General features: G+C 35.0%; 1 protein-coding gene across 1 annotated transcript in view; it reads right to left on the reverse strand.

Moving 5' to 3' along the window:
- Positions 1-17,871, reverse strand: part of LOC107717708 (kelch-like protein 29) — a 202,501-nt gene that overhangs the window by 39,558 nt on the left and 145,072 nt on the right. Inside the window, exons 4-5 of the mRNA XM_016524544.1 lie at positions 15,792-15,939; positions 9,762-10,280 (exon numbers count right to left, since the gene is read on the reverse strand). Of these exons, the coding sequence (XP_016380030.1) occupies positions 9,762-10,280; positions 15,792-15,939 (667 nt within the window). The remainder of the gene's footprint in view (positions 1-9,761; positions 10,281-15,791; positions 15,940-17,871) is intronic.

The following is a 17,871-nucleotide window of genomic DNA, read 5'->3' on the forward strand; positions in this document are numbered from 1 at the left end:
AAACCTTGAAGCGGTAGGAACTTTCTTGTAATTTCACACTCCATTCAGCACCTGGCTCTGTGTGTGACACCATGACAACAGGTGAAGGAAAAAAAATATTAGGGGTAAAAAGAGAATTACATACAATTGCTTCCGCTGAATGATTATTACATACTGTATGATAGGTCAACATTAATACTACCAAGTCTGACTCTGAAGTAGGCCTACAATTAAAATGAGACATCTCTTTCAAAATGTTGTGATAATATTCAGCTTTCAAGGGCTTACTGACAAAATGATTAAATATTTTATATGAATTGTATTTTATTTTATATTAACTGTATTTTTTATTACACTCAAAACTCAAAAGCAGTGAGGTGGGTTCTCTTTTTCTTGTCACTATGACAAAACAAAACAAAACAAAAAACTCTTAATTTTATCTAATGCAAAGACATTCAAACATTAAGTCTCTTTAAGTATCCTAATACTTTTTGAAGTATGCATAATTAAAGGGGTCATATGATGCGATTTAAATTTTTCCTTTCTCTTTGGAGTATAATAATAATGTATAATTATGAACTATGTATAACTGTATGTATAAATAACATCAATATATATCTTTATAAGGCCTATAAATAAAATGAGACTTTTTTTTTCAAACTGCGTGGTAATATTCAGCATTTAAGGGCTTGTTGATGATTGAATTACCATAAATTATATAAATTTTATATAAAATTAACTGCATTTTTTTATATATGTAAAACTAAAAAGCAGTGAGCTGGTTTCTGTTTTTGTCATCAATATGAATTTAGTTTATTCAAATAAAATAAATAAAATAAAATAAAAATAAGTATATATTATAATTATTATTTTATCTTTAATAAGCCAAAGTGAACATGAATAGTTTTTCTTGAAAGGTTTGCTTGTGCTATCATAATTTAATGTATTGTTACTAATGCAATGCCATTCAAACATTTATATGTCTCCTAATTATCCAAATAATTTCAGAAGACACTGTATATAATTTAGACTTGTGCATGTATTCGGTAATGCGATATATCACGGTAATGAATATGCACGATATTGAGGTCTTATTGTAAAGTGATACCTATTGGTCTTTATAGTTCTTTTGCACTTTAATTTAATTTTGCATTTAAATGTTCAGTTATTTTTGTTATAAGAAAAAGTTTATTAAACCTGTTATACTGTATTATTTCAATATCGTGATAATACCGTATACCGTAATAAAAGCATTAGCAATTAATCGCAACATGAAAATTTGATACCGGCATATCCCTAATATAATTATATATTTAAATAACATCAGTATATACCACTTATAAGGATCCTAATTTCGCTGCCACCAGTATAAGCTTTAAATAAACCCAGCTCTTGAACCGACCTTATTATTCCAGATTATCAGTTAAGACTGTACAGGAAAAAACAGCTATGAAGGACACAAATAAACGCGCTCATTAAAATGTCTGAAACTTGCAGCACGGCTTCCAGATAAGCTCGTAATTAGGAGACACAATGACAGCAATATTTTAATAAATGCACACAAATGCACAAGTGTATATGCAAAAGACAGAAGCGGCAGCAGAGCTTGCATCAAAGCGGGATGCTCCTGGGGTGGCCCTTGTATCGCAGTGTTAATCATCTGTCTAAACTGATTAGTTTCCTAATTGAACAGCCAAAACTAGCCGTGCCATTATAGGTCATTTGTCTGGAACGGCAGGGGAACGATGCTCCAACACTGGAGAGCTCTTTAGTACAACAATCCCAAGCCCTTGGGAGCGCCACAGCCGCAGCTTTGCTTTAAAACCACAGACTCTTTATTTACAATGATGCATCATGGGATTTGGTGTACTGTAGAGCACCAAACACTCCTGGAGGTGCACACGGGGCTCGTTTTACATATCTATATTTTCATCTAGACACAATAGAGTGCTTGCCTACTATTTCAGCGGAGGAGGTTCTGGAAGTATTTTTTCCCTTTATATTTCTCACAGGGATTTAAAAAAAGACTTTATTATAAGCCATGAACCAAACCAACCAGCTATAATGCGAATCACAAAAATATAAAATTTGATTTGAACCAAAAAAATTATATGAAAAGACAAACAGACAAAGGTACAAGACTGTGAACTTAGTGGCTTTAGTGAGGACTACAATCCCATGAAGGACTGCGAATGACAATCAAAATAAAAATGGTGGCAAAAATATAAAAATATTCATTTAAAAGTTATAGACTTACACACAAACACACACTCAAATATTTAACCATTTACATTGTGTAGGGAGACTGACTTGATCACATAATTCTAGTGTTTCTATCATTTTTTTTCTTCCCATTGGGATTTATTATTTATTATTTATATTATTTTTCTATTATATAAAAATTTCTGTTATATAAACCAGTGTTTCCCAACCTTTTTTTAGTCGCGGCACCCTTTGGAAATTTTAACAAACTTGTGGCACCCTACAACATTAATTCTGTCACAATATTTGAATTTCTAACTTCGATATGATAATTTGAAAAGTATAGATATTCGGTACAACAGGGAAGAACTGCAGAATATAATGTCATACAGATATTTTTAATATTAAAAATTGTCCATCAATGGTGGCAATCAGTAGGCTAATTTCTAATGAAAAGACCTATGTATATGACAGATTTTAATGTAGGCTTTTATACATATGTAAACATGATTTAATTACCATTATAACTAGCTATCTCACAAATTTTTGCTCACTCAGTGTTTTTTTAATTTTACAGTGGGGTAATGTTGGTGCAGTAGCACGAGATAGCTTGATTTCAAACTTTGAATTGAATAAAAAATGACAAGTAAGCAGTCAGTAATAAAATAAGAACAAATAAAGAAATTAATAATGATATGAAACCTGAGCGGTGACCTAATTTTCGGCAGTGTCTAATTTTCCGGGGTGCCGCTGAAACACTGATATAAACCACCAATCAGGTGAATCACAAATTATAAACCTTTATTTGTAACAAAAAAAATATATGAAAATCAGACAAAAAAAAGTACAAGACAGTGAACTGCTTTAGTGATGGAAAGAACTACAATCCCATGAAGCACTGCAAATGACAAATTAAAATTGATGGAAAAATATACACATATTCACTTAAAGTTTTTTATTGTATCTATAGGAAATATATATTACGTTTTTTTTTTTTTTGCCAAATATATATGGGTCAAAGACGAAAAGGGGGTTTCAAGCATCAAAAAAATAAAAGTGTAATACAGCTTTAAATTTCGTTTTTTCCCCCCCATACATTAGAATGTATCCTGTTTAATTTTGTTTTTCTGAGCGACAAATAAAGACTACCATACATTTTTTTTACCATAATTTACAGAAGACTAAAATGTCATGTGTCAGTGTAACAATATTTATCTACCAAAAAATCTTGTTAGGCACTAGGGTTTTTCCCATTTGACAGCAAGGAGTTTTTGTAAGTGAAAGTCATTTAAAATATAATAACATTTACTATGATCAAATATTCTTTTATGTATTTTAATAAGAACAGGTCAGAATAAGTATACTGTTTCATTTTTACATATATATATATCCGTTACGCTGAATGCCCATGGTTTGTTACTCTGAATGACGTTTTGCCAAAGAGGGAAATAATATTGTCATTGTTCCCATAATTGCAATGTTTTAGTATTAGTCTGTATCATTAAATTAGTTTTAATAATACTCCTGAGTAAATGACGGCAGAAGCAGATGTTGAAAAGTAAAAAAGCATTTTATTCTACTGTTCTGATGCTCTCTGCCATGCTTGCTTAGCTTGTCTCTTTCTTTCTGTCTTGCTCAGCCTCAAAAATAGCTGCTTGCATGTATATTTATGAATACTTTCTGTTTGCCAGCATACCATAAATGACATTATCAGGATGAGTATTTTGGGTGGAGAATCCTCTCAATGGCCTCAACTGAACATGTGACATACTGTAGTGACAAGTGAGGGAGGACTCTCGGATTAGAAATATTGGTAAGCTATTATTCTGACAACTGCAATCTTCAATATCTATAACTATAATGATAATGATAAAGATACATAAATAAACCGAGTAATGATTTTATTTCCAAAACCCGCACTCTATATCTGAAGAGAAAACGTATGCCAGCTGCTGGTAAGTGAGTTTTCGTGAGCATCGGATGAGGTGGATTTTGTGAGCACAACAAAAAGAACATTACGCTACTCTGAGCCACATGCGATTTTTTATATCTAAGGTTGCATCGTCCATCACGCGCTTATCCCTGCAGAGTTACGGCATCGTTCCTCAAGTTCCTGCTCATTAACATAGATGCGCGTTCATTTATAACGTGATGAGAAACACACTCAGGCCGTGAGCCGCAGCTTCAGTTCTCCACGTGTGGCTCTCGTAGCAGGGCTTATAATGCATGGCCCGAGGCCGATCTGTCTTAATGAGACAAGGATTCCTGCAAAGACTCTGTGTTTGCCTCCATGTCAACGGCCCAGTAGCTTGTCTCGACTCATTCCCCGAGACGGGACTCACGGGGAGTCTGAACTGCGCTGGATAACACGACTGTCATTTCCAAGCAAACAGATCAAAGTCGCTGTGCTAGTGTCACTTGGATGTGGAAAATGGCATTGCTGGGACTGCAGGATGAGCTTTCCAACTGTGAATTCAGACCAACACACTACAAAAACTCCAACCAACTTGATCAGTGAGGTCAACATCAATAATATAAAACACGTTATGTTTTTAAATGTACATGTTTTTAAATTTGTAGATTAAAAAAATAATATGTATTAACAAATATAATATGAAATATATTAAAAAAACTATATATTTATGAATTAATGAATAATATGTATTAACAAATATAATATGAAATATATTTAGAAAACTATATATTTATGAATTAATCAATATATATATATATATATATATATATATATATTAATAAATCTGCAAAAATGTCAACAATTCTGTGTTTTTCTGTCAATATGGGGTGCTGTGTGTACATTAATGAGGAAAAAAAATTAACTTAAATGATTTTAGCAAATGGCTGCAATATAACAAAGAGTGAAAAATTTAAGGGGGTCTGAATACTTTCCGTACCCACTGTATATATATATATATCTGTATGCATAAATGCATAATAAATTCACACACATAAAAAATTATAATAAAAATAAATACATAATACATTGTAAAATATATTCATATGTGCATGTGTGTGTGTATTCATCTTATAGCAATATTTGTATTTATGCATACATATATTTAATTATATTTTTAGAAATGTATAAATTCATATATCACTTTGTTTATATATATGTGTGTATGCACATTCACATGATGTAAGACATATTTAAAAGATTATAATAAACACATAATACATTGTACAATGTATTAATATTATATGATATTTAGTGAATAAAGTGTAAACAAAATTTCATATTATATAAATATTTTTATAGAGTTTTTTATTTAGTTGCATAGTAGTCAGAAATATAAAAAAATACTATTGATAGATGATTATAACAATTACTATATTTATTATTATTATTATTAAAAAATTCTCTAAATTCATACTCTTTAAAATGCCACTGCAATATTGGTTGAAGAAAGTCCATTGCTCTCAACAACAGATTGTTCTGTTCCTTTTAATTAGGCTCAATTTAACTATTTTTTAACACAAGAGTGGGTTTTATATAATATAACGCCTCCTAAAAAATGGGATAAACGACTCTAAACTAGGTTGATTAAGACTGACTAGTCATTCAGACAACCCACTAGCTAGTCAATTCTGAATACACACATCCCAAACACACAAACAAACACACACTCACACTTTGCACAATTTCACGATGCAATGTGATGATAAATTGCCATTTCAAACCCAATGAGCGAGTCAAATCTGGTTGTGTTTGTATGTGCCTGTGATACAGCATAATCCTTTTACTTCAGAATTCTGTCACCGGCAAAAATCCCTCCCTAAAAAACCCTCTGCTGCACACTGCGTTTTACAGAGATTCCCATCTCAAGTGTTTGAGAAAACCGCAGTCAACATGTTGGCACCAAGGAACCAGCTCTCCTTGATCAGATGAAATATTCAAATCGGTTTTGGTGCCAATCAGGGCCAACGTCTCGCAAGTCTAAAAATATGGGCTCAGTCTTCAGTCTGTCTTGTTCTGTTGCGAAATATAGTGTTTTTAGGCAGCTGCTCATTGAGAAACAATACTTTTCTGAAGCGTGTCTTCCCTTTTGAGTGTGACAGAGCAGCGCCACTGGTGTCTTCCCCGAAAACAGCTGACGGCCTTAAACACCGCATGTCACTGGCAAAGACTTTACTCCTCCATTGCAATCTCAAATCTGTATTTTTATGCTGATAAGACACTCGGAAAACAATATAAATCAGCTCAATGGCTCTGAAACAACCCCTGGGCAGCCTTGAATTTCCTGACATCTTGAAGTTTCATTTCATCACTTTTGAAAAAGAATGTTAACGATTCCAACCAATGATTACACAACAATGACAGAAATTCAGAGTTTTCAATCATAAATGAAGCAGAAACAGATTTACGGTCAGAGATGTGTAGTCACCTTTCAGATGAATTGAGAAATACTGTATGACCTAGAGAAAATCTGCTCTTATGAAAAAGGAATATAGAAGATAGAAGTGCATAATGCGTATTACACTAATGAGTCCTTCTCTGCCAGACTTTAATGTGGATTTTATTTTTGTGCCATAGATTAAATGGATGAGAACTAATGATAAAATGTAGCATCACTCATTTGTCAATGGATATAACAGCACTGACTTTCCTTTAATATCACTGAGCACCTTCTGCATATAAGCTTATATTCTACTAAATTCAAAGCTTTTACACAAAAAAGCTTTGCAAAAAAGGTTAATCTAAGTCAATAGTGAAAAACACTAAGTGGTACATTTCGCAGAATGTACAGAATTCTTTTACAAACAGGTTTCTGGTGTCATAATTCATAACAAACAAACAAATAAATAAATAATATGAATGATAATTAATATTTAGGAAAAAATTTTTTTTTTTTAAATAAATAAATAAAATAAAATAAAATATAAAGTTCTGGTGCCTTTTTTTCTTTTTTGGATTGGGTAACTTGTCAACTAGTCAAAGAAGCCTGAACAACCACAGCATGTTTTGTTTTTATGTGATGTTTAGAAGTGGGTTTATCTGACATAAATAAATAAATAAACAAACAAACCATACCAATCAAAACAAAGAAATATATTTAATAAATAAAAAATAAATAAAATAAAATATAAAATAAAAATAGACTATCACAGAAAAAAGAAAATCACTCAAAAGGCTGCAGAGTGCTGATCTGTGACTATCTGCATAAAATAATAATAATAATAATAATAATAATAATACAATCAGAATTATTGTTTGTCTAAAAGCAATAAGGACAGATTATTTTACAGAAAGTTTAGAAAATAAAGCAAAATATAGAGTTCTGTTGATGGATATCTAGTTTACTTAAGTTTAAATATTACATCTAAATATCTTTCAAAGATTTAATTCCACTATCCTGGTTTTCTAGTGATTTTCATGTGTACTGGTGCACCATCTCACTCCGAAAAAATGTGTAAAACTAGCCAATCAAATTGCTGATTTTCTTCTAGCTATTGCCATTTTGAGTGTAATATGCACAAAGATGGTCAGTGAACAGACTGAAGCGGAGACAATTTCCCAACTGGACAACAGCCAAACAAACCCAAATGAACCCAAATTGGTCAAATGAACCCGTATGAAACATCGGGAGGAGCAGACTGTCCAAAGTGTTCTTAGAAAGCATTCCATGCTCAGCATTATTTGACAGGAACATGTTCCATCTCTAAAAACAGCCATGAGCACAAAGAACGACCCGCAGATCGAGGCCAGACAGGGTGCGCTCTACCCTCATGCTGCTGCTGCTGCTAACCTTGCCCACTGCACTTAAGCACAACGCAGCTGTATTAAGAGAGAAAGCCACACTCTTCACGCTGCTGCTGGTGTGTGCTGACCCATGAAGGATCTGCACTTCTTTAAAGGGATGTAGCAGCAGGAAACAGAGCTAAAACCCCCAGGCAACCCAAGTTCTCTGTCAACCAGATCTTAGATCTAAAGTGCCCCGATGTGCTAATTTGGTCAACAAGGTGAAACGTGTGAGTGAATAAATCAGCCAACCATCAAAGTCAAGAGAACCTGACTGTTTGTAGCTAATTAAGAAAGTGAAGGGAATTTATTGAGCTGGGAAACGATAACCACCAAAGTCATACACTGCCATTCAAGGTTTGGGTTCAGTAAGATTTTTTTTTTTTACTTTTATTAAGCAAGGATCCATTAAATCAATGACAATTATAATGCTATTTCAAATAAATGCTGTTCTTTTAAACATTCAATTCATCAAAGAATCCTAAACAAAAAAGTATCACGGTTTCCACAAAAGTATTAAGCAGCACTTAAAATTTTTCAACAGTGATAATAACAATAAATGTTTCTTGAGCAGTAAATCAGTATATTAGAATGATTTCTGAAGGATCATGTGACACTGAAGACTGGAGTAATGATGCTGAAAATTCAGCTTTGCTTCACAGGAATAAATTACATTTGAAAAGATATTCAAATAGAACATAGTTATTTTAAATTGTAATAATATTTCACAATATTTCTGTTTTTACTGTATTTTTGATCAAATAAATGCAGCCTTAGTGAGCAAAGGAGAAGTTTTAAAAATCTTACTGACCCCAAACTGAACAGTAATGCATGTCATTATTCAATCCATCACAGTACACAACAAAATGACTGGATCATGATTGATACTGCAGCAAATGAATGAGAATGAGAAAATAAATCTTTAGTATCAGTTTTAGTCTCTAATGCACACTGCAAAAATTATTATGCTAGAACAAATCTGTTTCCTTTCATTTAACATACAGTTTCTGATGTTTCTACTCGATTTTATGCATTCTTCAGGCTGGAAGACCGGCTAGACCAACTTAAACCAGCTTAGACCAACAAATCATCTTAAGTTGTTGTTGTTATTTTTCAGCAGGGAAGACGATAAAAATAAACATTTGCAAGCACTGATATGAATAAGACTTCATTTACAGAGAAATAAACCATTTGGATTGCAGTATTATGTAAGCGGAGCCTAGTTTTCACGACAGGAGAGCCAAATCTGCTTCAACGTCACTGCTTTAACTGTGCTTTAAGCAGTTACGTTTCAAAAACGCATGCAAGTCTAATGTAATTGGCTCTTTTGCATCTTAAGAGACAATTGTAAGTTGCATCGATGTGGAAAGTAAATTGCACTCATTTTATAGAGCTCATAAAAAAAATCAAATGAGCTTAGAAAGCCAATCTAAACCTAGATTAAAAGCTTCATTTAATGTGAAAATTGCTCAGGGAATACGCAACATCTGTTTCTGGACTGACAAGAGTCTCGTCCAAGGTTATCTTGTACAAACAACGATTTACAGCCTTGAAAACCGTCAAGAATTCACAGCAGGAGACTCTATCAGGAACCGGCATCAAAGTTTGCAAGAAATAGGTCTGCTTATGTGACAGTGGTTTCAGGACTGAATCCACGACCTTGGAGATGCTTTTACACCGCTGGCTGTTACTCGGGAGGTTTTACCAACGTCTCGCTGACACGTTTGTGGTCAATTTCCTTGCCGGCATCAAACGCAATTCCCTGGAAAAGATATGTCGGGCACGTTCATTAGTCATAAACGCACAAGCCAAGAGAACCGCTTACCTTTCGGATGACTCGGGTCTGTGAACTCGTACTTCCCCATTCCGACCGTACGGAGCATCTGAAGCCTGTTCGGACTTTCCTGATTGGCTGATGCCGGCTGAGTCGTCGCCTGCCCGTTCGTTAGCGGCAGCTCGGCGGAAGGCAAAGCAGGTGGCTGTATGAGCGGGTGTGTCATGTGACCGTTTCCCACCATGCTCTGAGGGGCGGGGTGAACTACCTGGCCGGCCGTCGTCAGGGGCAACGGGGTGATTGGCGGCTGGCTGGTGGCGTAGGGTGACTGGTTCTGTAGGTTTAGGACCAGGCTACCTGGCACTTGGGAGGAGAGGGGAGGAAGCTGGAAGTGGGCGGTCATGAGTGGATGGTGCGGTGGGATGGGCGTCTGGATGGCTGGGGTCACGCCGATGATGGGAGACTGGACGGACACTCCTTGGCTATAGGTGGGCGGCTGAGGCATCCCATACGAATGGGCCAGTAGGCTGGGCTGACTGGCCGCCACCCCTGGAGGCACCCATGGGGGCCCTGAGGAGCACGAAAAACAAAGTCAAGGACAACCAACATCACATTTGACATTCAGCCGTACACTTCATCTGGGGGAAACTGTGATACTCAATTATTGTTATATGGCATCTATTCTTGGGTAAGGAGGTGTTTGCTAAATAACAAAAGAAGGAACTTTTGGATGCCATTTGGAGGAGCTTCATTTAAAGTCTATGTGAATTGCTGTTGATATTACCTCTAGTAATGAGACAATTTTCAAGTGAAACAGGATATTCAATGAGAAACAAACAAAACTAAATGTAAGCTAGGACTTGCAATAGACATTTGGCTGTCAGTTAGAATAACCTGCATGGCCTAAAGAATAACACATACTGATTAATCACTCACAAAAGGAAGAAAAAAAAAATACACTACCATTTAAAAGTTTTGGGTGACTTTTTATTGTTTAAGTAAATTAATTGTTTTTTTTTTTTTTTTAGCAAGGACACATTAAATTGATCAAAAGTGTCAGTAAAGATATTTAATATATCTATTTCAAATAAATGTTCTTTTGAACGTTTTTGAGCAGTTTTAACAACAATATTAAGCAACACAACTGCATTGATAATAACAAAACATTTTCTTGAGCAGCAAATCAGCATATTAAAATATTTCTGAAAGATCATGTGACACTGAAGACTGGAGTAATGATGCTGAAAATTTAGCTTTGCATCACAGGAATACATTACATTTTAAAAGACATTGCAATACAAAAGAGTTATTTTAAATTGTAATAATATTTCACAATATTACTGTTTTTTTCTGTATTTTTTATCAAATAAATGCAGCCTTGGCGAGCATAAAAAAATTCCAACCCCTAACTTTTGAGCAGTAATGTATTAATAAAGCAAATGTGGTAAATTTTGATATATTGTTGGCTTTAACCCATAAGTCACCACCAACTATGTTTTAAAATAAACAGTAGGTAACGTCACAGCAGTGAACCATTTGCTATTTGCTATTGCTATTCAGAAGTACAGTAGAAGCTATTAGCAGACATCGACATTTAAACAGCATCTGATTGTACAAAAAATTGAGTCATAATATGTTTTTCTCCATTTTTCAAGAAGTTGAAGTACACTATCTAATAGATGGTCTCATAATGTGATATAAATTCTTCAATCTTCAGAGGCACATGTAGGTCTGATTCTTCTTAGATTTTCTCATTTTCCAGCAGTGACCCGGTGGTGCTGATGCTCGAGTCAACCCAGGGTTTGGTTCTGGATGTGGGATTTACTCATAACAACTCCATATTTCAAAATATTTCTTTCTTTATGCATTATTCATCTTTTGAGGGTCACATCAGAGTCATTCAGCAATGCAGTAATGCACCAAGGTTACAACACATGAGTGTACGCATAAGGCAAAAACTTGCTCTTACTGTTTATATTCATCTCTACACTATCACTATAATTTCAAAGACAGACTGAGTTATGATAGCAGATTCTACGGGTGCTTACACACCAGAGAAACCTCCTCTGACGGAGCATTTGATTTACAGTGGGTATAGAAAAGAATCACCCCCCTTTAAAATAATCGCATTTTGTTGCTTTGCAGCCTGAAATGAAGACAGACACAGTTTTTGTTTTATCCAGCTGTATTTACTTTCACCCAAGTGAAAGATATAACACCAACATGTCAGAAAAAAATAAATTAAAAAAATGAAAAAACAGAATCACTGAGTTGGAAAAGGATCACCCCCTTGTGTCAGTATTTTGCTGAACCACCTTTGGCTTTAATTACAGCCTTTAGTCTGTTGGGATTTGTCTCCGCTTTGCACATCTAGACTTTGCAATATTTGTCCACTCTTTCAGTTCTTTGCAGAACTGCTCAAGTTCAGTTCAGTTTGATGGTGAGTGTTTGTGGACTGCAGTCTTCAAGTCATTCCACAGATTTTCAGTGGGGTTTAAGTCTGGGCTCTGATTAGGCCATGCAAGGACATTCACCTTTTTCTCCTTCAACCACTGTGTGCTTTGGGTCATTGTCATGTTGGAAGGTAAACCTTCTTCCCATTGACAACTTTCTGGCAGAGGGCAGCAGATTTATGTCCGCCAGACATATCGTTTGGTGTTGAGGCCAAATAATACAATTTTAGTCTCATCTGCCTCAGAATCATCTCCACATGGATTTATTTAATTGCACTCATGCTACCTCTGAGCCTCATTAAACGTCTGAAAATGTACCTACAAGCCACTTTTGTGTTCTTCTGTGCCACCTCTGTAGTACAAATTAAATTATTAATACTAATTTCATATGATTGGTAACTTATTTATAAGTTGCACTGAGTAAATACAGCTGGATAAAACAAAAACCGTGTCTGTCTTTATTTCAGGCTGCAAAGCAACAAAATGTGATTATTTGAAGGGGGTTATTCTTTTCTATACCCACTGTATATAAAGGTGTAAAAGATGCATGTTGCATCTATGTTGCCCATTATAGTTTGGTACACACGTCAGAACTGCTTTCTCCTTGCAGAAAATCTCCATGCGTGCAACGGAGGAATTTTAAAGGATTTTATAAGGTCTTTATGAGTTATAAGCGGGTAAAAATACCACATGTATACATATAACAAGCAAATTCAGTCCAGCACACAGCATGGTTTTGGATGTCTGATAAGTTCAGAAAAAAATATATGTCACAAAAGTTGTTCAGGTTGTGGCCGTATCCTTATGCCCTATGTTTGGTATCTTTAGGTTGGGTGTTCAAAATTACATTGTGAACGCTAAGCGAACTTCACCCTTGTGGCATTCCAAAACTGATTTTCTTCTGCAAAACAGAAGATATTTTGAAGAACGCTGGGGCCCAAACAAACTTGGACCCCATTGGCTTTCATTGTATGGTCAAAAAACATTGACACATTCTTCAAAATATCTTTTGTGTTCCACAGAAAGCATGCATGGGTTTGGAACGGCATAATGATGAGTAAATAATGACACAATTTAGATTTTTAACTATCCTTTTAAGTCTCAGATTGAGTCTTTTTAAGCATAAGGTCACAGGAGGGAAACCAGATTGCTACTGTTTACCGTACAGTTTACTCACAATGCAACATGGCAGATTTATCTCATGAATATGTGCTCTTGTGGCCCCGTGCCCTTCCTCCTCTGCTGCAAAAATAGCTCCTCAACAATGATGGTCCATAACACAAAATACACCAGGCGTTGAAAAGATTAAAAAACATTAATCATGACACTGGCCTTCACCGCACTATAGTCTGAAGAGACGGAAATATACTAGCGGGAATATATTCACCTCAGCCTGAATGAGGTGCGTGCATAATTCAGAACAAACTAAAGGATAGCTGCACTTAATTTCAACCACCACGGACACGCTAACAAAAGAAAGCCCAATATTTCCTAGTCCATTAGACACAAAAGTGCTATTAACCAAAAACGTAATTCCCAGAGCATTTAAGCGTTTTCTGCAGATTTGTGCACTGCAATCAAGTCTTTTGACGAAAAATCTATCATTAGATTATTAAAGAAAGAAATAAATAAGAATGAAACTCAATTATAGCCCTTGCTTCAGCGCTGAAAAGCTAATGAAATTAGCAGTATGGATCCTAGTGCTGATTGCTTATATAATTACAATGTGCACGTTGTTTCATAAGAGTGCTTTGTCCTTTCCGAAAAGTCTAGATCTCTTTTTTTCTCAAGTTAAATCAACCACTAATTATTACAAGGGTCTTTTTTTTTGATGAATTTAAATTAAAGTGCAAATCAACATCATGCGAGAGCCAATTGTTTGTGAAAGTTTGGGAAAAAGTTTTTCCGAAATGACTTCCTCACTGCGCACTGCTAACCGTCATGATTAATTAATTCCCGCAGAGTCATTATGTTGCTTTTTTGTCTCTGAGATAATGGGAAGCAGATCTCGGCTCCAGATATGTCATATTACACCGAGCGCTGTCGAACGAGGGGAAGTTGAGTGACATCTCACTTTGTGTTTCGGGGAAGGTGCTGCAAAAGCGTCCCTGTAGAGCACAACACAATGCTAACGCTCCCTCCTTCTGTGAGACTTTGGTTCCTGCTTAAACGCCTCAGCGGGGGGCCCCTGTGGAGGCCCCGGGGGGCTTGAGAGAAGCCGATACAAAACACACGCAACTGTCCTCCTCAACAGCGATGTCCAATTTCCCACGTATAATGACTCAGGAGAGGCTAGTCAGGCCAGCAGTCTGTCTTTATTAACAGATCATTCAGGAAACGGCCGTGTAAAGTGCATTACTTTGGTCGACCCCTCATTATGCCTCGATTTTCTCTGTTTGATGCTACGGCATGATGAATTTCAAAGCAATATCTAAAAACTCAAAGACGCATGAGCCCATGTAAGCTCATTTGAGCAGGGAAACGCCATAACTAGGTGTACGTCAATATGGTAATTTCATGAATCTGAGACCAGTTCTAGTCCTGGAAGCTGATTGGTCAAGAGCGCATTCCATTTGAAGACACACCTCTTCCACAATCTGCAACCATAAACTAAGACATGATTATGATGTGGTTTAATGATTAGTCGCTTTGGATAATAAGTGTATAAAATCCACAATATAAATATAAATATAAATTAGTGCTGTCAAACGATTAATCGCATCCAAAATAAAGGTTTTTGTTTACAGAATATGTGTGTGTGTTAGTGATGCGCGGATGGCGGTTATATCCGCGGGCGCTGCGGATAATCCGCGGGTCGGGTAATAAAAAAAATGCATTCTGATTATCATGCACACACACACATTTTGAAAATATTTACATGTATTTGCATGTATATATTTATATGCATATAATTTATATTATATATAAGTATATTTAATATATAAACATAACATATTTTATGGAGTTGTCCACACTGAAGTTTATTCTGATCAGGAAGCACCTACTTAGAATTATTTCTTTATCTGAAATAATAATAATAATAATAATAATTATTATTATTATTGTTGATGTTTTTTTTACAGTTCTACAAAAGTTTCCACACAAAAAAATAATATTATTGAATGTAGTTTTATGCATGTAGTATTATTAATTGTATGTAGTATGTAGTATTGGATGTCTTCAATAATAATTGAAAAAACTTTTTTTAGTTTTCACAATATTTGTTTTTTTGTTTTTTAGAAAACAATCATTTTACATTTTAGGTATATTTCACAATATTGCTATTGCTCACAATATTGCTTAAAAAATGAAGTAATGATAATTTCTAAAAAAAAGAAAAATGTTCTCAGTCGTCTTTTTTAAATCAAGTATTATTATGAGGGAAAATATCTTATTTTTATTTTATTTTATAGTGAGATGTTGACCATTAACTGGTTGAGTAAAATCAAAACTATTTGTTTTAAACCCCTGTTTATGATTTAATTCATTCATATAGCTGCAGCTTGCATCCAAATTGACTTTCAAATGAGGAAAACAACACAAGCAACTCGTCCAAGGGAAGCATACTGTTTACAGTCTGTTGTCCTCATCTGTATGAAGGAACAGATGAAGACGGGGGTTGATGTACCTGTGGTGTCGCTCTCTCTGTGCTGCTTGGTGGGAGGCTCGTCGGTCTCCCACGGAGTGGACTGGTTGATGGGGGTCTGGCCCCATCTCACTCCAGGAGCCAACAGGAGACTCGGAGGCTGCGTCTCACCGGGAGAAAGACCCGCCGCCTGCGAAGAGACAATACATACGATTGAGATCAGACTATATGACACAAAACAGCTTGTACCAACAGCTTCTATCAGTGGGACTTTTCACCCAATCACACCAACCAAATGAATGGACTGAGTGAATCAAAAGGACACGTGAAGCCACCTTAAAACACAACACCACAAAAAGAAAACGCTAAATAAATTAGGAAAAGCAGAGCAATTTACTGCATCTTCCAAAACGGGTTCATAAACCCTGGATTTAATGGGTCATTTTATGTTGTTACAAATTCAATTTGACTTTATACCAATTCCAGATTCTGATTACGTTCTATTCACAACAAAAAAAGGAATATTCTACCCTAATATAAATTTGAATAACAGTAATTAAAATATGTAAATGACACTTGTGTGTGTTTATGTCAGGTTTCCGCTTTTACGATTTCCTCTGCGTTTTCTGAAATGGCTGAAATTATGAGGCTCTAATTACATATTGTGAGGGAGTCTGGCTCTTATAATCAGTATTTCTCAAGTTCTTAGAAGTACTCATGTCAGACTAGGATTGGTGATTAATTATCTAGCATAAGAGCAAGAAAACTAGAAGTGTCGTGGAGACAGTTACTAAATGCCTTCATTAAAATTCCTTCATATACAGTGTACCATAAAATGAGATTTAAACCCAGGCCAAAAAGATTAGAAAGATTAAATGGCTTCATCAAACAGTGTAATTGCGGAATGTTTTTATATTTGGATCAACCTCAGGAGGTCTAATTAAATGTTTTACAAGTTGTTTTATTTTGCATTTATTTTATATGAGATTTGTAATTTTTGCAACCCTGTTAAAAACATTTGGGACATGTCTGAATACAGTTTAAAAATGTCATTTGTCTTTTGTTATTTTCATAAAATATAAATGAATGAATGAATGAAATCGATGCACATTTACTTCATTTTCTAGCAATTCACAATTAATCTTAAACAGCCAATTCATAAAATAAAATAAAACAAAATAAAATTGATGCACAATTACACCAAATTAAGCTGTCATTTTCTAGCAATTCACAATTAACCTTACACAGCTAATTCACGAAATAAAACACAAATGAAATAAAATAAAATAAAATAAATAATAATAAAAACTCCAAATTACGCAGTCGTTTTCAAGCAATTCACAACAAAACAAAAAACAAAATACAAAACAAAACAAAACAAAATAAAATAAAAAACAAAAAACAAAAAACAAAACATTTTGTTTTGTTTTGTTTTATTTTAAAGGTGTTATTCACAAACGCATTAATGCTTTGATAACAATATTAATACTCAAATGCTTGGATAACAATATTAATACTCAAATCATGAAAAACAAGAAATTTGTGTTTTTAAAAAAGCACTGAGGCACTGAAGCGTACTGTATTCACAGAACGTGCCAGCTAAATAAGACTGAACGATTGCTGACGGTATGAAGGAGTGGGAGAACGAAGCTGCTCAAAAAAAAAGCCTTTAAAATAAACAAGAAAAAAAGGGAACGACATTCAGACTCAAGTTAAGATTAATAGCAGAGGAAGTTTAGAGACATTGCTTCACTTGCTTTTCTTTGCTCAACTTTTATTGAGTTGAGATTCGGTGTCAAACAGGCAGGCGGAGTGATCCGGGCAGATGTATGAAGCGAGTTCCAGAGAGACGAGTTAACCCTGCATCGCAACCTCACCTTGCTCCCAAAACCCCTGAGTTAATGGAAAAGACCTCGTTATCAAGCCTCTGCTCCGGCCTGCGAGTTTTCCTCTGTTCCATTATCCTCCCTGACCTGCGCTTTACTTCATCAATTTACCCATCATGCATCTCTGTCACCTAAATGTCATTTTAAAGTATGTTACACTGTAAATGGAAAAATTATAATGAAGGCATTTAGTAATGGTCTCCTCTGGTTCCCTTTCAGTCGGTCACTCTCGACGT

Source organism: Sinocyclocheilus rhinocerous, unplaced genomic scaffold, assembly GCF_001515625.1.
Source record: "Sinocyclocheilus rhinocerous isolate Xijiao unplaced genomic scaffold, SAMN03320098_v1.1 scaffold2108, whole genome shotgun sequence".
NCBI classification, from domain to species: domain Eukaryota; kingdom Metazoa; phylum Chordata; class Actinopteri; order Cypriniformes; family Cyprinidae; genus Sinocyclocheilus; species Sinocyclocheilus rhinocerous.